Raw genomic sequence first — 25,068 nt, forward strand, 5'->3', positions numbered from 1 at the left:
TTTTAAAGACAAATGAAAACAAAGCCAGGTATCAGGAAGCTCATCGATTCCTTTTAATGCTGTAAAATGTAAAAGCTAAAGGAAAGCAAGTTCTGAGTAGTTGTACTATGAAATATAGGGAGTACAAAGAGTCAGGGAAATTATTGAGGTGGGGACGTTGGATAGTCTTAGCATAGATTATAAGAGGTCATAAATTCCATCTACGCTGTAAGGGGCTTTTTAAATTTTTTTCACCTTGTCCTACAGTACATCTTAGTAAAGCCCTTAAAACCAAGTGGGACATTGAAGGTGTGGGAAAGGCAAACCCCAACATTTTCTAAAATAAGTTTCAATTCTTAAGTTGCTGTTGCAACAGCTAACAAATAGCCTGACTTTCCAAAATGCCAAGGGCCACAGGTACCACTTACTTGGCTTCACCATTAAAGAACATGTTTGTGTGACTCTTGTGGGAGCAGCTGGGGCACTCAGTGTTTCTTTTAAATAAGCCCATTTATTTTGGGGCTAATAGCTAAGCATCTATTTTTTATACTCTGATGTGAAATCATGAGGAGGCCCTAAAGTCAGAACTATTCCTTTGGGACATCCTCTCTACTGACTTAAATGATCAGAAGCCTCTGAAAATCAGAGCGCTTTAGTTTAGAAGTGAAATTAGGTCTCTGAGTTACTTTAGGAAACTCTAAAGCTTTAAGTCCTAATCTCCTTTCTTTACCCTATATGTGGAACACAATTCCTCACTTTTTCAGAGAGGAATTTTGTGGAGGACAGAAGTGAAAGAGAACGTGGTGGCGGACTCATAACAGCATGCTACAGAGAAGACCAAGATCCATGCGAGGGAGACGGCGAGGAGGAACACCCATACACTTGTGTGAAACTGGATGAATCTCTGTATGATTTCATAGTGGCTGAGGAGGAGAAAAGGAAAGAATGCAGGTCTTTCATTGTGAACAGGCCGCCAGCCCCTGCCCCTCGTCCCATGTGTTTGCCCGTCAGAGAGGAGAACACTCCCTATATAGTACAAGGTTAGTGCTGCTGCTTTGTAAATATTTGCTGGTAGAACATAGACATGGCTCTTCTATTTGATGAATAATATTTCTTAAAAGACTAAGATCCTTGTTCAGTTACTTTCAAACCAACAAATGGTTGATTCAGTCAACCTGTTCTTACCTTTCAAATGAGCTGAGAACATCTCTGACTAATGTTAATTTTCAATTTGCATCTCGGATAGCATCACTTTTTTGGTTTAATTTTATAAAAATTATGACAATATGATGGAAAACTAACAATCACTGGGCTAGCTGTGAGCATGTCTGTTTTAACAGTGCGATACAGAATGTGCTATTTGAATTGCCTTTCCTTTCAGTTTCTTTGTCAAAATGTTTTTACTTAATTCTAAGAGAGAGATTTTGGCGACATTTTATTTTTTCTGATGAGAACAGTAGGGAGAAATGCCTGTGTGAGAACTCCTCTTTCAAATATCCTTTCTCCAATGCAAGATGCTAGAAATGGCCACTTGAGGAAGGATTCTATCCTTTTACCATTGCTGTGAAAACTGGGGGACCTCTTTGAGCTTATTCATGGAAATGTAAGGCTGGAAGAGATTTCAGGTATCTTGTAGTCCAATTCAAACTGAAGCCAAATTTCAAAATAACAAAAGGAATTTCTGTGAACCTACTGCAGAGATCTGTCTGTAAGCCCCAAAATCCATACTGCCTGCATTTCCAGCCTCCTCTACAAAAACCTGCCAAGGTATAAGAATGTGCCTAAGAATAAATGGTAGAAAACCAGGTTAAGAAAGGATACCAGTAGATTGCATACTCCATCCTGTGCACCAAAACAGGATTAATACTACCCAAATCATCCTACCAAATACAGAGGAGCACCTCCTTTTTCATGCCTATTTCAGTCAGTGATTTATTTTATTCTTCCTAGCTAGCTCTCTTCCTCCAGGCTGTATAACTCCAGGTGAGGGCCAGAATGCGTGGAGTGATGTGTTCATCACTTAGTTGCTCTTTCTTTAGCATGTTCAGGAGGTATAAGGATGAATCATTACGGTGGTTAAAGTGTAATCCAAGAACGGATGTGTATAGGGGACCTGTTACAACTAAAAAAGTCCTGAAATGGCTGCTTTTACTGAGATTGCTAGAGCAGTGTCTCAAATCTTAGTCCTCCATTGTCATAGACAGACCAGTAACTTGAAAACCCTTACTGTGAAGATGCGTTATTTGGGAGTTTGCTTTTACTGTCTTTTATTGCACTAGAGTGTTTCTGCTTTGCCTACCCTAACTGTTCACTAAGGAAGAGACTATCAGAGGAACTGCTTTGATGGGACTGTGGTTCTTTTACACCATATATATACACACACGCACACACACACCCCAAGGTTTTTAGCTTTGCTTTTATAAGCAGGTGGTGGTAGCCAAATTAATTTCCTGTTGTTCTGTGAAATCAGCCTCTGGCTCAAGTTCATTTACTTATACAATAAATGAGAAAAGTGGAAGCGCTTCAAGAAAGCTTCAGTTGACCACTCAGGCCTCTGTTTCACCTGGCCATCCTGCTAGTTTCAGATCTGGAGTTTCTCGCTCTCCTGTTTTGTGCAGGGATTCCTGAAATCGATAGTCAAATTTTAGACATAAGTCATATATCTTCAACTGAAAGATTTTTCTTGCTACTTGGATTGGCAATTTTTGTTCTTCTCCACAGTGGTTAAAAAATTCTTCATCCAGTCCAGCAATATCCCAGTTTCCAGTTTATTATATTAAAACTGCTTATAATCAGGGGGAAAAAAAGATTGTTTCGGCTGTAAGAACTAGAAAATTTCATTCCAGTCCATCATTAAAATCTGCATGTGTTTGCAGCCATTGCTTTATAATTTAATCTAATCAGTGTAAAATGAAATTACTCTGGCTAGTGCATATACACATTTTTCAGCCCTCAAATAAATTGAAGATAATTTCAGGGTTTTTTTTTCATATGTTATCTTAAAAACAGCATTGCGGAAGTTGCAAAGTCAAATAACCAAGAAGTGAGAATTGAGGTAGTTTTGCTGTTTTACTTCTCCCTGCTACAAACATTACAATACAGTCCTTAAGTACAAAGCTGTGTGCTGCTATTTATCACAGATATTTTGTTTCTAGTGTTTAAAGTGAGATGCAAAACTCTTCAGTTTTTCATTCCCGTTTTTGTTCAAAATACAGTTCGTGCCTGCCCTAGGTCCAGTGTGTTGTTTCAGACCCTCCTGTGATAAACCCTTTGGTTTGTTCTGCATCCATTGAGTTTTTGGATGCCCAATATGAAGTAACTAAGATGCCATTCTTGAGATTAACAGCATTGCATAATACTTTACTCATTCAAAGCAGAGATGCCATTGATTTCAGTGGCCACTACAAGTGCTCAGAACTTCAAATTAAATCACTAGTGTGTCTAGTCAGCACCCTAACGTCAGGGATTCACGAGCCCAATTGCTGGCTTAAATGACTTGTCTGGGGTTACGCTGGGGCTTTGTTGGAGAGAGAAGTCCTGTTCCGCAGAGCAACATTTAGTTACTTAACTGAGGCATCCTTCCCTCCTCTGTATTCTCTCTCCATTCACTAAATACCTTTTAACTTCTAAAACAAATTAAATCATATTCCTGTAAGAAACAGGTTATCTTCACTGCACAGTTCTGGTTGATCTTCAGAACCGTTCCCTTCTGGTGTTCAGGAAGACACAGGTCCTATGGGAAAAATGGGATTAGAGAATAGAGCATGATGCACAGAGGAGGGCTGTGTTAAGGCTACACGGCCACCCACAACTGGATCCCCATGTACTTTGGGAGTTCATGGAAAGAATAAGCTTCATGCTCCAAGGATTGCAGGGGCTGTTGTGATAGTGCCATGATGCAAGAGGAGGATTTCTTTTTGCCCTTTATGTACCCACAGAGATGATGGAAAATTATGGGCTCATTTATTGGCAAAAAAAAAAGCGTAAGCATTGGATAACAGAAATGCCTTTTGCCTCTTGGATTGCATGCTGGTGCCTCCTTTTTAATTTATTTTTTGTATCCATCGGGACAAATCAAGTGGCTGAATTCACGTGTGGGTTTTCACCATACCTTGAAGTCCATGAAGTTACAAAAGAGTATCTTCTCCTTTAAGCAAAAGCAGTGGTGTTTCCATGAGAGTAACAACAAAGAAAGCGAGCAAATAGCTCTCTTTGTAATAAGTAGCTTTCAAATACATGGAAGCTCAAGTTTACATTAGGCAGAAAGCCTGCTCCCTGTAGATTACCACTTGGTGCTCTGCAGAATAGGATAGTGGAACTGTTGATGTATAGAAAAACATGGAACTCCACAAGCCCGTTTTTAGAGTCTTTTTCAGAGCAGGATCTACACTTCAAAACCTAAGCAGTAGACACTCAGTGATGCAAGCTGTCATAACTGAATTACCGCAATTTACAGTTTGAGCATCTGACCTGAATTTGCTGAAAAATAAATTCTGGGAAACATGAGTGAGTTGAAAGATTTAAAACATAAGTGTTCTAATCGCTTTTACTCACTTTCATTTATTCTATTTTCAAATTTTAATGAATGTGCAAACTACTGTATTGAACACTGCTAAACGTACTGCATCTTTAACAAACAGAGAGTACATTTGTTCTTTAACTTAGACCACTGCAAGAACTCTGCCTTCTGTGTGAAAGGCTTATCAACCAATGGAGCTGCAAATCGGTGCCAAATAGCTTGTTGTCCAGGTGGTGTGCATTCTTAGTGTGCTCCCTTTCCATTCCTCAAGTGCTTAGTATTCCTTTGTAGGTTATTTTGGTGTTTTTTCCAATTGTGTGCTGCCAAAACAACTGTTAAATAAATGTATGAAGGTGGTGTGTTTTCAGTTTACAGTGCAATTTTAATGTTCCCTATCGATACCAGATTTGACTGAGCTGGAAACCGAAGTCCCCGGTGTATTCTTAGGACAGGTGCATGAGTTTCTGTAATGCCTCCCTACCATTTCTGAAGTCTGACCTACCAGAACTGCCTCAGGGCTTAAGGATTACACTACTGTCCTGGTTTGATCATTTACCTCTTATCAGAGACCACCAGTTTGACAGGGGTTCTCTGCAGCAAGGACACCTGCCCTACCACAGCATAAATAAAACGTCATATGCTATATAGCCTTTGTTCCTTTGCTCTTACAAATCCCTGAAGGAATGCATTTCCCCTCTGTGCACTGGAAACATTTTACTATTTTAAGATAGCTGTCTGTGGGACTTCACACTAGGGTTAAAAGTTAGCAGTGGAAAAATATGTTTCCCAGTTACTATCCCAGAAGAGAATAGCATTCTCATTGCTCATCAAAATCACAGGGTATGCAGAAAAAGTAGCAGCCGGTGGATATTTTTAGGGAGGCAGAATCTCTCATGTACAGAATAGACAACATAAACCCAAATGAAATGAAAAAACAAAACCCAGAACAGAGCTGTTAGTGTCTTGGAAGCTTCTCAGGCTGATTACTCGGAACTATAGTGATTGCATCCTGAGTTAGTAATTCTTATTATGAAGATTGTTTAAATGCTTTGAAGCAGGGGTTTCCAAAGTGAAGCCTCGGAGTCCATGCAAACTGCAAAACATTTATGTCCCACAGAGGAATTTTTTAGTACTTTCCTACAGTGAGTATAAAGTACTGCACTGCAGATGAATTTCATTATGTATCCCCAACTTGAGGGTGTTTTTCCATGAATAAAATACTAGGAACCACTGTTCAGCTGTCTTAGAGCACTCAGACTGTTTTTAGAGACCTGGCTGGGAGGTGGTATACTGGCTTCACCCACTGTGTTCATTCAATCAGATTTTTTGCTATTTTAACTTTGGTAGATTGAAACATGTACTGAATAAGGTGCACAGAGAGAAAATATTTATAGGATGCTGCGGGGTTGAAAAGCAAACTGTTCTAAATAGCATATTTCTGGTAAAACCAGATCTAGAGTCTTCCCCTTTTTGCTTTTCTCCACTGAAGAAAAATGGAACTGCAGATGTATATTCAGGTTTTACATGCTGGAGCAAATATTCTTGAGTATATTGCTAGAGTCCTTCCAACTTCCATAATCCATTAAGTTAAATGTCTGATAAGAGCAACAGTGGGAGAGTTCTCTTCATTGTGTATGGTACAGCAAGTACATTGACACCGCCTTCTGAATGGTATCTTAAACTAATCACCAGTACCTATTCTGCTCAGTCACTCTTTACCCCTTCTGTAAGAAGGGGGTCTGGTATTACTTTTTCTATCTTGCCTCGGTGAGGGGAGTCGTCTCTGTGTAGTCTCCTGACGTCCCTCCCTGACCAAGGTTGCTGGGATTCTAACAGATTTGAGCTCATATTTGACAGACTCAGAATCTCACTGCAAATTGGGAAGAGAATTGCTGGTGAGCATGTGTTTATTTTTGGATTAGTGTTTTCACATTGTCATTACACTGTGATTCTTTTTAACATCATTTTACTTTTGATCTGAGAAAACTGGGTTTTTTCAATCTCAACCAACTAATTATATGGCTGTGGAAGGTAGAGGCTGACAACAGCCTGTATAAGTTGTGTTGAGTGGATGTGATGCTGTAGCTGAAAAACTCAGGCAGCATGCATTGGGCCACTGCAAGTAACGGAGCAGCATGGCAGTTTGATATTTCTGCACGTGCATTTGACATCACCTAGTCTTTATCCTGATGAAATGACTGTTGTGTGTTCTCATAAATGTCTTGTGTGTCAGGCAGCACATTTAGAACAGATCAGAACTGCTGTACCAGTTTAGATCTGGTCACTGGTTTTCTCACACCAGTGCAGTTAAGACTCTCCAGTCTTTTTCCCCTTGCCTTCTGACAGTGTAAGTGCATTCAGACACCCATTCTACCATGACAGGGCAGCTCCTGGGACTTGAGCCTTTGTTACCTTGCACAGCACAGCACAGCCATACCTTCTCCGCAATGCTTGGGCCTAACTAGACCAGAGTCATGAGGCATGCTGATACGCTTTTGTTCTGTGCTCAGCTGTGTTGCCTCGGAAAAATAAAAAAGGCCATACTGTTTACAGTGCCCCATTTTCATAGTTGATTTCATGTTATGAATCACTAGAATTTTTTGTTTTAATCTTAAATATGTGAAATATCTTGTATAAATTTTAGAAGTGGTCCTTAATCATCTCTCACAAAACTTATTGGTTAGCATTGCATTGATGAACTCTGTCTAGTCCTCATGCTGAGTGATGCTCAGTGTGTTAGCAAACAAAACAGACAAAAGGAAAACGAGGTCTAAAAAGATGTGAACAAACATCTGCAGAGTTCTCGTCTCCTGAATAATAAGCATCATTCAACTATATTCCTTCCTTAGTATTCTCTGTGTATTTGTCTTCCCTTGCTGTGGTACATCTAATTTACAATCTAATCTCTACCAGAAAAAAAACTTGCAAGTTTTATTTGCCTAGGTACTATGCACACACAGTTTAAATGTTAAAATGTTTAAATAATGGGAAAAAAAAATGGAGTGGGCAAAGATAGGATTCTGTCCCTGCAACATGTCCCAACTAGTAATTCACCCCTCCTCCTCCATTCTTCCATTAATCATGAGTTAATTGCGTGACAATTCTAAAATGAATGAAGCAAAAGCCTACTAAGAACAAGGAGGAAGCTTACAAACTCACTGTAATTTGCAACTGAGTTGAGATGTGTTAATAAGTGCAACCCTAGTGTATTAATTAATTTGCATTATCGCTTAGCCTTGTGCTTCTATAAAGATTTTGTTCCCCTGGATTTTAATTTGAATGTTTCCTAAATAAAACAGTCATGGCAATAGATAATTTTGTTTGGAACATCAGCTCAGTGAAGCTGATGAATAAATGTATCTTGAATTTCCCTAAGCAAACTGAATTTAAATTAGTGATATTTATTGACTTTTTTTTTCTCACTGTGTCTTTTCTCCTTTGTGTTTGTTCTGCTAAAAGTGTTGATTAAGTAGGTAAGTATTAGGTATGCTTAGCTCACATATTCTTCCAGAGGGTAGGTTCATCGATCTAACTTTATTTGAATCGCTAGTAGAGTGGCAAACTGTTGTTTGATGTTTAGAGGTAATGTTGCTAATAAAACAAATTAGGCAACATCCCTCATAGTTTAGATGGGTAAAGTGAAATGTAAATTAGAAACCATACCTTGATTGATCATTGCCTCTTAACTGATGTGAGTTGTCCTCTCTCATAATGTAACTCTTTCCACGTTTTGATTGCCTGTGTTTCTAATTATATCACTTCTTACTGGCCTATCACTAAGCAATTTTTGAAATGTCATAGTGCATCTATGATTCCTTACCATTATGGCTTTGTGTTAAAACCTCAATTAATTCTGAAAATCAAATTCCTGTTCTTTTTGTCAACCTGCAGCTATTGTAAAAAATTTCATTCTCTCTTTCTAGACCCTTTATACTCATCACAGTTTCTTGCGCAGTGTGTGACTGTAAAATGTTCCTCTTGCTACAGGATTATACACAGGAGACTTAGATTTCAAATGTTTCTAGCCCTTCTATTTGTGGTGATAACCATGAAAATATTAACCACATTTTAAGCCTCATAACATTGTTTACCTGCATGTGCAGACAGCCTGAAACAACATCTGTAGCTAGTCTGATTGAGATAAAAAAGGCAATTCAGAGTTCCTTGGATCCCACTCACTTTCCAAGCCTTCTGTTAGGGATTTTCCCAGAGTTCTGCATATTTGCCACAAAGTTTGTGTTTTGTCACACTTTTTAAATGTTGTTTTCTGGTTTCATGTCCTACTAGAAAATACTGCAGTAGTTTCTTACTCTCCGAGTTTGCTTTCCTGGAGAAATAAATATTGAGGTTATATTATATTCCTAAAAAGTGATCTTACTACACAAGACATAAAAATGTATTTAGGGCATGCAAAGAACTTCATCTGTGTCCTGTAGCAACTGAAGAGAGGAGAGGGAATAAAGTGGAATTACTTATTAGTTCTCTCAGCCTCTTTTAATTCTGAGAAACTGAGAGAGAAGAGGAGATACAACACAGACAAAAATTATATAGCATATATCGGGTCGGGACATTTAATTTGTACATTTTGACCTACAAGCATCTATGGGTACTTTAGCCAGTCACAATGCGATTAAAAATTCAGAAGGACTCTCTTTCTGATCATACAGATATTATTGAAGGGTGCACATTAAGTCAAAAAGCATAATGGAAGTACTGCAATTTTTTAATCAGATTATCTATGGCAGAGAGGCTCTGAAAATATGAAAATAGACATCCTTCCTCAGTTGAAGGACTGGGGCATTCTGACACTTTAAAAAATTGCTATATTAATATTGCTTTACTGAAGGAATATTCGCTTTATCTTCCATAAGAAATAATGGAATATATCCCTGTGCAAGATTACCTGTTTCTTTCATTCCACTGCTGTATTTGAGCAGTTCATAAGTAATTAGAATGTGGGAATGAAAGAGCAAATTGCTGGAGTCTTCCCTAAACCTTTGGCAGTCGTACAGTGGTGTGCACATACGTCTTTCCAGGTATTCCAGAAACAGGAATTTGTTTTCATTGACCTCACCCATGCTGAATGCTTGCTGCCAATTAAAATCATTTCAGCAAGATGCGGCATGTAAAGTGGTTTTAACAATTTTTCTTGGAACTGAAAGAGTAATTCCATTTCTGATTACTCCAACACCGCAAAACTCAGCAGAAATTTCAAAGCCTATCAATTAAAGTGCTTTCCAATCAGGGACATTGTTGAGTATATCCCATATCCTCCTTATGCAGTAAAATTCAGGCTGCCTGCATTACCTTTGTGTTCTGGTTACTTTAATTTCTTCTTTAAAAAGAGAATACTATTTCAAGTATAGAAAAAAAATACTGCAACCATATTTAGCAGGATTCTTTGAGAATTACAGAGAAGAGTATTACAAAAATTAAAATCTATCAGTGTTAAGCTGAAGCTAGGGATATAACATCAGCAGATTGTGCTGCCTGTATAGTTCTTTTACTTTCTCCATTTAGCCTGAGAACATTTTAAGGAACATCAAGTCCCCAGCTGTTTTCATTTATCATCACCTTCCATACAAGCCTACTCAGGAGTTAGCGTAAAGACTTTATTCTGCAGCGTAGAAAATACACCCTTAGGAATTGCTCCTTCCTCACCTCTGCACGTAGCATGCGCAGAGTTTAGATGTCACAGCGGTCTTGATCATCCGTTTTACAAGTTTCCCTGAGTAAAGTGGATGCATTGTACAGGCAGCCTGAGCAGGCAGACAAGGAGCAAACCAAGGTCCACTGGGTTTCCCTGGTCAGCAGGAGCAAGAAGCCAGGACTCCGGGGTACCATGCAGAGCATGCCTGCTCTGCCACTTAATCAGAGCTCCATTGTACTGGGCCTTGGTCCCCAAGCTCCATTGAACTGGCACGTTTGCTGCATTGCAGTGATGTCAGAAAGATTACTTAACGGGAAGGAATTATTCTAGATGATCAGTTTGTTTAGCTAAAATCAGAACTGAGACTTAAGAGGGAAAGCCTATATGGCAGTAGCTAAGTCAGAAACCAAGCAATTCCCACCCTCTGGGTTTTACACATGCTGCCAGCACAAGTTTGACTGCAGCATTTCACGGAGTATCCAGGCTGGCTGTACTCTGGGCACCTCACAGGAATGGGGATGATGGGCTATGCTAATGGAATAAGTGATCATGCTTTGCTGTTCCTAGTGCTTGAATAAGGTAGACAAAAAGATACACATAATCTTTCTTAAGCAGTGTCATTATTCTCACCTAGTACTATTGTTTTTTTCTGCCTTAGCTTTCCCCATAAAATAAGTACGTGTCTGTACCATGTGAAGAACTCCGAGATTTAGCTGGTTTTTTTCTAAAAAAGTAATATGTTAATGTGATAAGTCTATTTTATTTTCTTCAAAGCTTCTTGTCATGATATCTGTAATATCAGTTATCCTGCCATTCTGTGCAACAGAACAATTTTTCAAGTAATTAACATTAGACTGACAAGTGGGTTGAGAAATACTCCTAGGCTAGAACAAGAAATTTATTCCAGCCTGCTTTCATGAGCCTCCTTCCTTCGTTCAGAACGTGTGATGTTTTTTATTGCCATTTTTCATCAACTTCCTTATACTCTTAATTTTGTTGTAGTGTTTCAGCAAAAGGCCACTCGAGTGCCCAGTGACAATGACAGGACGTACTGCGATGCCAGGAAGCCCGGTACAGAATTTAATTTAGCTCTTTAACTGCTTTGATGCTTTTCAGTAGAACTAGTAGAGATTTGCTGTGACTTGATTTTGACTGATTCAGCATCTATTTTCCCACATATGATTTATATCCTTAATGGCATTGCAGCATTAAGAGATCAGATAAAAGAAAGAAAAATAAAAGTTACAGTCTTGTGGGAAAGATTTGTTGAGTCAGTTACTTTATGCTTTTCTGTTTCCTTTCTCCATTGTGATTAAAACCAAGAAATGGAAGGACAGGAGGGCTCAGCTGTGCACTAATTCCAGCCATGGAAAGGCAGCAGTGTGGGGAGCAACAGTCCTCTCCTGGGTACCCCAACATCCATGTAAAAGGAATTACTTGTGCCAGTCCAGTTGTTATTTGAGTTGTTAGCCCATCAATATGTTGCTACCATAAATTCTATTAATGGTACCCTAAAATAATTAACAATGTTATGTAAAAACTGAATGAACACTCAGTGAAGATTTTTCCTCCCTCTTCTGTTAACGAGTAGCAGGTCAGCATTAAAGCATATAGAGCAGCACATAATCACCTATTTATTTCTGCAGCGGGGAACTGCAGTCTCCAGTGCTGCTGACGTTACTTTTCATGAATGCTAAACCACTTAGGAAAAGAATGCAGGACATTCTAGATCTTACTATGGTGGAATATTGGTAGCATACCTTTGCAAACCAACCTAGTGGCCTTCTATGATGGAGTGACTACATCCGTGGACAACGGAAGAGCTATGGATGTCATCTATCTGCACTTCTGTAAGGCCTTTGACATAGTCCCCCACAACATCCTTCTCTCTAAATTGGAGAGATATGGATTTGATGGGTATACTATTCGGTGGATGAGGAATTAGCTGGATGGTTGCATCCAGAGAGTAGTAGTCAATGGCTCAACGTCTGGATGGAGATCGGTGACAAGTGGTGTCCCTCAGGAGTCTGTAGTGGGACCAGTACTGTTTAGTATCTTCATCAATGACATAGACAGTGGGATCGAGTGCACCCTCAGCAAGTTTGCAGATGACACCAAGCTGAGTGGTGCGGTCAACACGCCTGAGGGACGGGATGCCATCCAGAGGGACCTGGACAAGCTCGAGAAGTGGGCCCATGTGAACCTCATGAGGTTCAACAAGGCCAAGTGCAAGGTCCTGCACCTGGGTCGGGGCAACCCCCAGCATCAATACAGGCTGGGGGATGAAGAGATTGAGGGCAGCCCTGCCGAGAAGGACTTGGGGGTACTGGGGGATGAAAAGCTGGATATGAGCCAGCAATGTGCGCTCGCAGCCCAGAAGGCCAACCATATCCTGGGCTGCATCAAAAGAAGCGTGGCCAGCAGGTCGAGGGAGGTGATTCTGCCCCTCTGCTCTGCTCCGGTGAGACCCCACCTGGAGTACTGCGTCCAGCTCTGGAGCCCGCAGCGCAAAAAAGACATGGACCTGTTGAGGCAGGTTCAGAAGAGGGTCACAGAAATAATCAGAGGGATGGAAAGCCTCTTCCATGAAGAAAGGCTGAGAGAGTTGGGGTTGTTCAGCCTGGAGAAGAGAAGGCTCCAGGGAGACCTCATTGTGGCCTTTCAGTACTTAAAGGGGGCTTAAAAGAAAGATGGGGACAGACGTTTTAGCAGGGCCTGTTGCAACAAGACAAGGGGGAATGGTTTTAAACTAAAAGAGGGTAGATTTAGACTAGATATAAGGAAGAAATTTTTTACAATGAGGGTGGTGAAACACTGGCACAGGTTGCCCAGAGAGGTGGTAGATGCCCCATTGCTGGAAACATTTAAGGTCAGGTTGGACAAGGCTCTGAGCAACCTGATCTAGTTGAAGATGTCCCTGCTCATTGCAGGGGGCTTAGACTAGATGACTTTCAAAGGTCCCTTCCAACTCAAACCATTCTATGATTCTGTGATAAAACAGAATAGCTTTTATGGGTTTGAGGAAATACACACACACACCCCCCTTTTGCTGATATAAAAAAATGCAGTTTTACCTAAACTGGTCTGATTTCCAAATAATCTTATCAGATACTCCATCAAAGCAGAAACAATTAGCTGAAATGGAAAAGAGTAGAGATTCATGCCTAATATGGGCTAGTATGATCAAAAGGAGGGAGTGGGAGAAGCCACAGTAGCTGTTTTTTCACTTCCTTAGTATATTTCCCTTTGCACAGTCCTTCCTCATTTAAAATAAAGATATTGGTGTATAACACAGCAGAAAAATTGACCCAAATCGTACTTATGGTTTAAACTTTTATCCTGGCTGCATTCTCTGTGCAGTGAAACAGGTGCTTTATGGCACCTTTGCAACAGCCTCATACAGGGCTCGGAGAGCCCTGTTTCATGGCTGCTTGTGTGTTCTGGATCGGCCAGTTCAGTATCAGTATCCTGGAGATACATGGTGCTACACCTCCCTGGACCAAGCTGTGAATCTGACAACACACGTCTCCCTGTCATTTCCCTTCAGTTGTGCACCTGTATCGTCATCTCTAGGAGGACTAGGTTGTAATGTTTTCTTGTCACTGCAATGTATTTAATAATTTGGGGGAAGGAAATCATGTGAAACTTCAAAATTCTTTCTGACCAAATTTCAGCCCCAGCTTTTGAGAAATGTAATGTGTGAAGTTGGAGAAGGAAGGGAAAAAAAGGCACTGTGGATATTTTTTGTCTTAACGTAGCAACAACTTCCTTTAAAATGTCAGTACTATAGCTTTAGCACTAGAAGGAAGTTCTTATTTGAACTGACACTAATGGAAAATCCATGGATCAGGGCAATAGTAATGAATGAAATGCTTAAGATGCTAGTCTGCTGCCAAAGAGTAATAGTAGAATCCTCATTGATTTGTTGCATTTCTCTCATTGAAAAAAAAAAAAAAACCGAAATAAACAGAAAGAAGAAAAGGGAGGGGTGGAGCCACCCTAAAAATGGTGTGGTTTTATTGATGTCAGATTATAAAACCACTGCTTACATGCCTTTGTTGAAAAAAATGCTTGTATAATAAAGAGAAAGGAATGAAATGGGTTAATAATATTTTTTACCTTTATCTTTCTACATTTTGTGGCAGCACGCAGAGGCCACACTGATACAGTAACTGATAGCACTGTGAAACACAACATCCCTGCTGAACAGGAAGAACTCATCCACTTGCAAGAACAGGTGAAAAAGGGGGCAATTTCTGTGGATGAAGCCCTTGAGAGATTTAAACAGTGGCAGAATGAAAAACAGAGACTACGGTCCACTCAACAGGTATGAGTCTGAAATTTATGTTTCTTGACGGGAATCTTGATCAGAAGTTCCAAAAACAAACTCTTGTATTTTGGCTCCTACATCTGAGGTCAAATATAAGAGTCATGATTTATATGCCTATCAGCTCCCAAGGAACTTGCTGCTTATGATTCTGAATCTTCTAGATGCCCGTTTACTCTGTTGTTTGATTACTTGAGAGGCTTCCTGAATTTATTTTGCCTAACTTCAGGTGCTGTTGCATTTGGTTAAACTCCTGAGTTAAATATGTTCATCTTTTAAGACTTTTGTTCTAAACTGCTAGGTGATGCTTTCGTCTACGCATCTTTTATGAAACCACAAACCTTCTATAGCTGAACAAATGGAATGCTCTATTGAACAGTGTCAGCTAACAGAACATAACTATATGAAGCATACATTGTTAATATATATTGACTTATATCAGGTTTTATGCCTATCTGAAAGCGTTGAATCTACTTAGTGAAATTCACAATTGTTAGCAGTACTCTTCAGCTCCTTTATATTCAATGTATGGAGTAAGTTGAGTTGCACAAAAACAGGATTTACAAGCCCACACACTGAGTCACTGAAAGACTGCATCAAAGCTAGAAGCTAAGGAGAAAGGCATGGTGAGGAGGTTTGTTAATTACTTCTAACAAGACAGCTGGAGGAAGAGGTTATGCCCTCATTTTATATGAGGCCATGTATTAACAAAAATATTTCCTTGTTGTCCTTTAAGTGCATTTAGTAGAAAGAGGAGAACCAAAGATAGTTTTCTACTCTACAGAGTAGGAGAGCTATCAGGTGCTGCCAACAAGGAGAGATTAAATGCTCTTTGTGCTTCCATTTACTGAAGAAAGAGAATGAGCTTTGTCATCACGGTGGAACACTTAACAGCAAAAGCGCAAGGGCTTAGAACGGCGTAGCAGCCCACTTTCCAGGCTGGGCACCAGCAGCACAGCACTAGCTGTTCAGCAGCAGTGCGAGAGAATGGTGGATACCCCTTCCGAATCTGTTTGCGGCCAAGCACGCAGATGGGAATTGCTAGTATTGCTCTATCAGTCAGGGGAATTACTTGTGCAGATATCTGATCTGTGCAAAGACAGCAGCACTAAGTCGTAAACGTGTATTTCGAGGAGGATTCACTGCTTCAGGGAAAAAGCTACTACTTTCTAGTGGTAGTTTATACCCTGCATTGCATGTGTGACTTTTCTTTGGTATTGTACTGTAGAGAAGTCTTTCACTGTTACCCCAACATGAACATGATGAATTTACTTCATGATATCACTGCAGTTGTCTGGTCTGCACTGGGATTTTTGAGGAAAACTCGCTTGTTCAAAGCAAAAAATAAACTCCCAAGCCTCTGTAATCTAACACCAGAATCGATATAACTTACTGATAGGAAAAACTCCACAAGACTCTTAGGTATAAATGCTAAAATTAGCATCTACTTAAAGCGCATCATAGATGTTATTCAGTCTTTTTAAATTATTCTTAAAAGAGAGAGAAGCTTGGTGTTCAGAATGCTGAAGAATCCAGCTTTTTATAGTTATTCATTATTTCTACAGTAAACTTCCATTCCTGATTTCTGCTGCTGGTTTTATGCTTGTTTTTTACTTAAAGGAAAAAGTGCACCACCTTAGAGAGGCCACTATTGGAAGCAGACTAGAAAAGGAAAATCTGAATGGTAAGTCGCACCTTCTTTGCCTTTCAGAACACTGAAGCCTTGAACTGTAAGAATACTACAAAGGTCTGATCCAAAGCATAAGCATTGAATTTGTAATGAGCGTTTTCTGTGTCTGACCATATTTAAGTTATTTTAGTGTAATCAGGCCTTCAGCAGGGTCAAGATTTCATCCCAAAGATGAGCTCACTGAGAGTTAATGGGGCAGAAAATTTACCAAGTCTTTGTGGCTCAGCTTTTCTGTAGCCCGTTTCCTACTGCTTCATTACAATTAGGGTAGATGATTTCTTTAGAACAATTTACTTGATGACTTCAATATTTTATTTGTAAATCAGCTATCAATTTGCACTTGCAAATTCTTAATGAATTTTCCACTGCTACAGCAGTTCAGTATGGTGAGTCATTAATAAAAGCTGTACCATTGGTCATTTAAGATGCTTTTTTCCCTTTGTGACTGAATGTCATCTGCAGCAGTATAAATCCCCTGCATTTCCTGCAAATTATTTTCTCTTGCTGTTATGAAAAGATTGTATTAGATGGTATTGACTTTTGGCCTATGATTTCTGTAAACTTCAGTACATATGCCTTCTTGGATGGGAAATTCAGTATTGCTTTTTCACATTGGACTCAGTACCATTTGTATATCACTATTTAAAATTACCACCTAAATGTGTTATTCCCTTACTGCAAGAGAGAAAAATAATTCACAGTATTGCTTTCGTTATTCTGTTACACAGTGTTGTATTTATGTGGACTTGTGAGATACTGTAATTAAGGGAAATTCTTGCTGGCCCAGTGGCAGAGTTGCAGTCCAGACTATTTATATTTCAGCTTTAATACCCTCTGTGGTTGGGAGGGGTGCAGCGTCCTGAGCACATGAACAGCTCAGTCCGTAAGCCTTCACAAGGTGCTGGGAGCCTGAGGGCATTTGTTCCTACAATCTGTTTTCTATAGGCAAGGCAAAGCTCGTGATGACATGAGGGTGATTCTTGGAAAGTATTTGTCTGTAGGGTTTTCTTTTAAGGCCACATCAGTCCTGCTTCTGTAGCTGTCCTCTCTCTCTCCAGAGTTTGGTTGTTGAATCATACCAGCAGTAGGTACCATAGAATCATACCAGTAGTATCAACAGCAGAATTGTAAATTTTGTGAAATTATCCAGTAACTCAGATAGTGATCACTATGTTCCCTTCTGATCTTAATCTCTCTGCCCTCTGTTACACTATCTTATATCCTGTGATGCATATAAATCAGCAGCTTTGCACTGCAGAAATACAATGGAAAGAATCATTATGGAGGCCCCTGTCTTGTCCAACACTGCACTTCATTATCAAAGATTTAAATTCTTGAAAAAAAAACTTCTAAAAGGCGGAACTCCCTCTACAACTGGAAAGCATATTGATGGCAAGAGTAGAGAAGGATCTCAGAAGATCAATACCCAAGTCCAGACATAAATAAATTGCCTGAAGCAAAAATGACAATCACATTCTTTTCTCTTTCATAGTTCCTAAGGAAAGCAGACCAGAGAGCATCCATTTTAGAGACTTTTTGTTCCAGATGCCATTTAATAAAGCGGTATGTATGAATGTTAGCAGTTCTCAGATTTGTTTAGTGAATTCTAGTTTTTACATCTGTATACAGACTGTCCATCTGTACCTTTAAAAACATGGGCCTCCTTCTCACATTCCACATTTGAAATCAGGATTTGGATAGTCTTTTTCATAGACGGTTTTTGAAGACTTGATTGAGGTTTTAAAGAGATCACATCAGAAGCCTGTTAGAAAAGGAATTTGATTTTATTTTAATGAGAAAAGAAAATATCTCCTATAAATTAGTATGGAATATAATTTTTAGTTTCTTGGTAAGTTTGATCTTGTTTCCACTGTAATGAAAGTTATTAATGAGAGTGGCACTCAGTTCAGTCTTTCATTATAACATTTGATGCTATCTCAAAGTTCGTGTCTCATTTTGCAACAGTTTAATATGGGACTGAATAACACCCCTCAAAAAAATCAACGGCAAAGCAAAAGGTTCTGTCACTCTTGGCGTGAAATATCTACAAAAACCTATTTTAAGAACAACTAAATAAGGACTAAGCATGTAGAATGTTCATTTGCAGAAAGTACAGGCACAGACAGTGATTTATCTCATTACTATATAATATACATACGGTCTTGCCCATAGACATTGATAATGTCTTTTTTCCAAGAAGGGAAGTAAGATGTTAGCCAACAGAACAACAACAAAAAATACCTTTAATAAAATTTCATGGAAATACATAAATTATTTGGGGACAAAAGCTCCATTTTGGTCTGAGTGGCCCAGATTTTTTAAGGTATTTAAGGTTTTCCTCGGCATCTTTTCTGACACCACCGAAACACTGAACTAGAAGTAGCCTATTGCCTATGGGAAACTTTATCTATAAGCGAGGCTCATACACTGTTTGGAAAGCCACTGTGCCAACTGTGAAATACTACAGAGTAGGAGACAAGGAAGAATGGAGAGAACAACAGAATTGAAACAGTTGAACTGATGAGGTGTGTCTTGGCATTTGAAGTCCTCAGCCATAGGGCTCCTCTGGGAGATGTTACCAAATCGGGACAGCAGAAAGTGCCCACAGTGAGGTAGATGCGTGCTGCTGCTGTGGGGTCCCACAAGGCATGAGCATACAAGTATGGTTAGACCTCAGCTGACTCTGTGTAACTGATTCCTTGCCTATACCCTTAAGCCTAAGATAAGGCTTGAGAGTCTTGGGTTTGTGTGTCTCCACTAACAGAATGAATGGCTGCAGCTTAGACAACATTTATGTAAGGATGACAAGTTTCCTTTAAAGTCTTAAAAGACAACGCAGCTTTCGCATGCATTCCATGTCCATACTTTCTAGCACACAGGAATTTTTAAAAAACCTATATGATGCCTATCTGCATCTTTGGCCATTTGAATTACCTATGTGAATCTCATTTAGCTGTTTCTGAAAATGAGATTTTCAAAATCTGTCTCCTATTGCAGTTACTTATGGCACCTTATGTGCCACATCCCCCAGATTTAGTCATCCAGCATCTAAAAATGAAGTGCAAGATTGCAGAAACTACATAAGATGGTTTGAATTGCTGGTAGTTAGTTATCCCCTCGCAGCTAATCTCTGTAGAATCTTGAACTTGGTCTTTAGGGATACAGCTAGTATAGTGTAAGATTCCTCATCAAAACCAGGAATGACTGATACCCTCTGTTCTCCACTCTTGGCGTAGTAGCAAGAACTGAGTAGTAGGTGTCACTGCTTCGTTGCTAGGTAATGAGCAAGATAAAGGCCGCAGAAGACAAACTAACTCAGATGGACTTCAGAAGAGCAATACTGCATTAAGCAAATGTTAAGCTTAACTTAATATTATTATTATTATTATTATTATTTCAATGCCAGCAACTTACATAATAGTTTTAAATGAAGGTAGATCTTGGGAAACATGTCAGATGCTTAGTAGTCCTCTAGTGACAAATATACCCGGGGGGCAAATGAGCAATTCAGTCTTTGCATCTGTTCCAGTCTTGGGATCCTTGGCAAGACTGACAAGGTAGGTGGCCTGCTGTGGAAGGGTCAAAAGCTTTTTCCACAGGGAACTCAGGTGAAACCATTTATTTCTTAGCTGTTAAAATCAGTAAGTACTTACACTGAAAGTGGCCTTCATGCCCAAGAAGGACAACTTTTTTCTCTGTTGCTATAGACTGTTTAATACTCACCCACTCCTGTGAGGCACTGTAAACAGCCAGGTCACCCACGGCAGTAAAGGCAGCCTCCACAGAATTTCTTCTTCCAGATTTTGATTTCCAGATTTGTAGATGCCTATGACATAAAGCAGGTGTGATTCAATTAAGTTTGCTCAACCAGCTGCCAAAGACCAAATTTCTTCCTCAGCTTCATCCAAAAAACACTCAAAAGAGCACTATGCACCTTTCACAAATGGGCAGGTTATTGATTACATTCGCTATCCTAAATGTCTGGCTTCATTCCTCAACTCTTATCAGCACCTTGTTTTTGGTCCAAGTTGCTAACAGATTGCTTATTCATCAGTTGATGCCACTCCAGCTTGCAGGTAGTGTCTAGAGTTCCCTGAAAACTAAAAAACCAGCACTTAATTTTGAGCACATTAACCAATTGCTGTTGTCTCTGATAGGTCAATAGGAGGATGAACAAAGACAGACCCTAATTTTGACATTTGGATCCATGGGAACTCAAACTTCTTTACTTAACCCAGTTAGCAAAGTTGAAATAACTTGGGATCCTGAAGCACATACAAGCTTTTGTATGTGTGGAGAGTGAGGAAGTCATAGAAAAGATTTTTTTTCTTCATGACTTCAACAGTGTGCATTTCAACCAGGACCTCTAGTCTTGAAAATACTTATTTGTTGGTAGTTTACAATAGCGTCCATTGGACTTGTGAAGCTACATCTTTAGCCTGGCTTATTTCCAGTTTCTTAAGTATTTTGTAGCTTCACATGATGCTCGAATTTAAAATCAAGAAAATAACAAAAATCAGTTTCCTGCCCATTTGTCACGAAATCAGGTCTTCATGAGCAAGCCCACAGTCAACCTGTTGACTGAGGAGTTCAGCAAGACAACTGAATATCCATGTACCCCTCAGCCTCTCCTAATTGCCACCAATAAAGTCCAGCCATGCTGTTAGAAGTAAGGTTTGTACAAAAGCCACCTCATGTCATTCTGCCACACAACACCTGCCTATTTTTTTGGATGTGTCTTGCTCCCAGGGACATGTGTTGTATTCACATTTGAAATAAAACACATAAAAAGTGACTCATCCTAGGTATGTATTTTGTGAATTATTCAACTTTGAAAGACATTCTGCAATGGCCTAATTTATCACTGATATACATGAATATTTATTAATTGCATCTATTTCTTTTTAGTCTCCAACTAGGAACCCAACAGACAAGGAACAGATATCTAATTAACAGAGGTAAGAGCAAATAAATTAAAGTATACAAACACACACACAGACATTATTTGTCATGGAAATGAACGCTTGTGGAAATACTTTCCATCAGAGTGCATTTGCCTAACAATAGAATGGAAGTGCATCTCGGAGGTCTGATTTCACAAGATAAGCCATAATCATCTGGTTTATCCTAGAACTTATTTTTTGTCAGGTGTCAACCTATTGTTGTTACTGCAGGGCAGATTTGCAAGCAGTTAGACACTTACCTGACTTGTGGATGCAGTTGAAGGGAGTTCCCATTAGTTACTGCAGCTAAAAGCTGTATTAGAGTGTAGTCCTACATACTGATCACACATGCAATGTCAAACATACTGAATATCGAAATAAAGTTGAGAGGTGTAGATGCAAGGATGTGGCCAGAAATGCTGATTAACCAAGAGACCAATGGTCATTTAAGTGCTGGAAAGCTTACAGGTGATGATACTGTCTCCACAAGCAGCAGAATTTTCTGATGTTTGTGTTAGTGATTGTGAGTTTCTTGGTTTTGGGCATCTAATGAGATCTTTAATAGTTAGGCTTTTAACTACTATATGCTACCAGTGTGCTTCCATGTATATCTCATAGCAGTTTTAAAACTGTATGTCTACCTTTCAATGAAACTTGATCATTAGGCTTGCTGCTAGGAGATAAAAGTAGACAAATCTGTTTTATGGCATTCATTGGGGTTTTGGGGGTTTGGTGATTGTTTTTTGTGGTTTTTTTTAATCAGTTCAGTTTTCAACATCTGTGCTGAGAACAAACTTACCAGGAACTGAACTTAGATCACCATCTGAGGTTGTAGACTTCATGAATTATCTTGCATTCATTCTGAGAACAGGGTTCAGTGAAATAATCACCTGGAAAAGTTCTTATTTTGCTAATTCCTCTGAAAATGAAGGAGTCATGCAACCTTTCTTATGTACAGAAGGATGATTGCCATTAAAAGTTTAAGGCCAAGAACAAGGATGTCTGCATTCTGTTAATGTGTGTGCAAATCTTTTCCTTGAGATCTTTAACAAATTTCCGATCCCTTGGTTTTCTTAGGCACTGAATTTGTTCAGTTTGTTGATCTCTGCAAGAACGGTCTGTGCTGAACAGCTCCAAAAGTCAGAGTTAGATTTTCTTCTTCAGTTTCCTTTCCTTCAGATGACTTTAGGACCTGAAAGTTTCAAAATTAAAGTTTACCATTTTAGATATGAGTAGTATTTGTAATTTTGCATTATTAGAGTTATAAAAGGGATTAAATAATATTTGTCCACAGTAACAAAATGATACAGTTTATTCCTGAAGACAAATGTAATTTTAAAGTCTTTGCTAGCTAAGTTACTTTGATTCAGTTTGCCTCTCCAGCTTTTCCAAGTGGAGGGAATGACATGTTATACTGCTGTAGCGTTATTTTTGTGGCACTGAGAATGGATAATCTTCAGTGAGGTCTTTTCTGCCACCCTTCTCTCATGTAAAGGAGGCGGCAGTTGTTCCTTGTGAGAACTGTGTTTCCATGTCTCATTTCTGGAGCCAGCTCACTGGAGTACAGTGCCCACACCATAAAACAATAGTACCTCTTCTGCCGCTGCTTATCCTCTAAATCACTTGTTCAGGCCCCCTTCCTCCAAAGTTCTCATAAGACAAAAAAAATTAGTCTTGTGGCGTGACCTGACAATGAAAAATTATCACTCCTTTTTCAAGGGGCAGCTCAACTCCTACATGGGCTTTCCTAACAGAGCTGCTTCCTTGAGTAGAGCTGAAGTCACCTACACTAAATGGGTAAAAAAGCTTTGAATGTTAAAAGCTCTGAAGCTGGAGAAATCCAATATGAAAAACTTGGTGCTTATAAATTGCAGCTAAAGCGAGAGGGGGGAGGGGGAATTACCCCTGGGATCAGAATAGGTGATCTCTGTCACTTTTAGAAAATTGTTACGTGGGAGAGAGAAGGTGAATTAGATGTGGGAGAACTTGCAAAATACAATTTATCCAGCACATTTAATCAATTCTATTTGTGAATTATCCACACCAACTCCGAGGTTCTCCTCTTCTGCAAAGTATGGCCTCTCCATAGCTTTCTTGCTGTTTTCTGTCTTCAGGTTGGTTCAGAGGCCTTATAATGCTATAGCACTAAATATGCTAGTATTTGAAAAGCAAAGAGTTTATGTAGAGGCATATGTGCCGCAGCTGTAAAGTAGTAGAATGGCCCTGGCAAGATTAAAAAAAACTTGGTGGTTTGGGGGTTGGTTTTTATTCTTCTGTCTTTTACACCACTTTCAAGGAGATCATATTAATAGAAAAATTACAAAGTTGGAAAGGGAATGTTCATTTACCCGCATGCACTGGAAAACATGCATTTAAGGTGAAATTCTAAAATCCTCTGAGAAACTAACTGCATGTCTGAAATGTGCTTTCGGCACAAACACAACCCAATGAAGTCTTAAAAAAAAAAAAAAGACTCCAGTATTCTTTCTAAAAATTATGAAATACATTCAGTGGTGTACACAACAATAGTGTGCATATCACTTAGGAGGACTGGCCCCTTCTTGTAAAAAAAAAAAAAAACCCCAAACAAAACAAAAAACCACCTGTGTCTGAAGACAGACCACTTTTTTTCTGACTAACTGCAGGGAGATTTCTGAGTGTTTGATTATTACAAAAAAATTGCAGATAAAACATTCAAAAACTACATTTCTATTGCTAATATTCTGACTTTCCAAAGTCGAGCCTCCAACTCCAGTGCAAAGTTCTTAGCTATGTTGCTCATGCCTACCCATAGATCATCACACTTTCCTTAAGCAAGGGGGGAGGAGAGTAACGGAGTTGAGATCCAGCTGGTGGATCTGAAGACTGTGGTTTTGATTCTGTCATACTCATTTCAACAAATACAGCGTTTGATCTTCTAAACAAACATGACCAGTCTATTGAATAACAGGCATTTTTCGTTATTTCTTACAGTGCAGTTCTTCAGCTGGCTGTGCATCAGTTTCCTCTGCGTGGCATCCCACACATCTCCAAGCTGCGCCCTGGCAGGCTGAGGCTCCAGCGCATACTGCTGTGACATGGCTGTGTGATCATCGCTGCACTTCCGGTGTCTTGGAATCTCTCACCTGGGCCAACTCTGGAAGAAGTCCAGTATCACTAAAGCAAATTAGTAAGACTTCTTGTAAAGTCAGCACTGCATTTTACATTTTTTCTTTGCCAATTTTTTTTCCAAGATGACAGCTGAGGATTTATATAAAGATATATTGCATGCTTTGTTTAATTATTTTTAAACCCATTTCAATTTTTCCATAATGCTTAATAGTTGTTTAAAAGTAGATTTTATGCACAAAAGAGGAAGATCATGAAAAGTTATGAAGATTATGAAGTTATAATACATAAAATTTAGTTTTTACTTTTTGTAAAGACATTTTTGCATAAACTTTGTATATAAATTTGTCTTTCCTAGGAATAATATTTGTACTCCATCATTAGTTTAAATAATTGTACTCAAAGTAAAGCTAATTTCTAAAGTCAAACTATGTAAATCAGTACTAATTATGTACTAATGCATTAAAGTGATTACAAGAATTGGGTTTACAATGAAATTGTGTTTTGTTTAATAAGTTGCCTAAGGTAAGTGATATCCAGAAAAAAAACCAAAAGAATCTCTACTGCATTTACACAGCAAAAGTGAAGGAATAAATATGGTTAACGGGTATAATGGTCTGCATTCCCACAGTGATATACTCCAAAATCTAAGTGAGCATGTGACGATACAGGGGTATGCAAGATGACTTGCCCGATTTCATACACAAAAAAGGAAAAAAAAAAAATCTCATATGCAATCTGCAGAGGGTATAAGAGAATATTTTAACTTTCAGATAAGTAGGAGCTTAAATAGACTTCCCCCACCCTAGTTATTTGAGCTTTGCACAAGCCTTCTTAAACATGCTGTTAGCC

At 39.1% G+C, this 25,068-nt stretch overlaps 1 protein-coding gene across 2 annotated transcripts in view; it reads left to right on the top strand.

Moving 5' to 3' along the window:
- Positions 1-24,691, top strand: part of BANK1 (B cell scaffold protein with ankyrin repeats 1) — a 157,213-nt gene extending 132,522 nt beyond the window's left edge. For both annotated transcript variants that reach the window (XM_075149623.1, XM_075149624.1), the window contains 7 exons: positions 744-1,019; positions 11,151-11,219; positions 14,294-14,475; positions 16,096-16,159; positions 17,658-17,728; positions 21,074-21,123; positions 24,082-24,691. In XM_075149623.1, coding sequence (XP_075005724.1) covers positions 744-1,019; positions 11,151-11,219; positions 14,294-14,475; positions 16,096-16,159; positions 17,658-17,728; positions 21,074-21,118 — 707 coding nt within the window. In that variant the 3' untranslated portion in view covers positions 21,119-21,123; positions 24,082-24,691. The remainder of the gene's footprint in view (positions 1-743; positions 1,020-11,150; positions 11,220-14,293; positions 14,476-16,095; positions 16,160-17,657; positions 17,729-21,073; positions 21,124-24,081) is intronic.
- Positions 24,692-25,068: the final 377 nt, after the last annotated feature.

This window comes from Calonectris borealis, chromosome 4, assembly GCF_964195595.1.
Source record: "Calonectris borealis chromosome 4, bCalBor7.hap1.2, whole genome shotgun sequence".
Classification (NCBI taxonomy): Eukaryota; Metazoa; Chordata; class Aves; order Procellariiformes; family Procellariidae; genus Calonectris; species Calonectris borealis.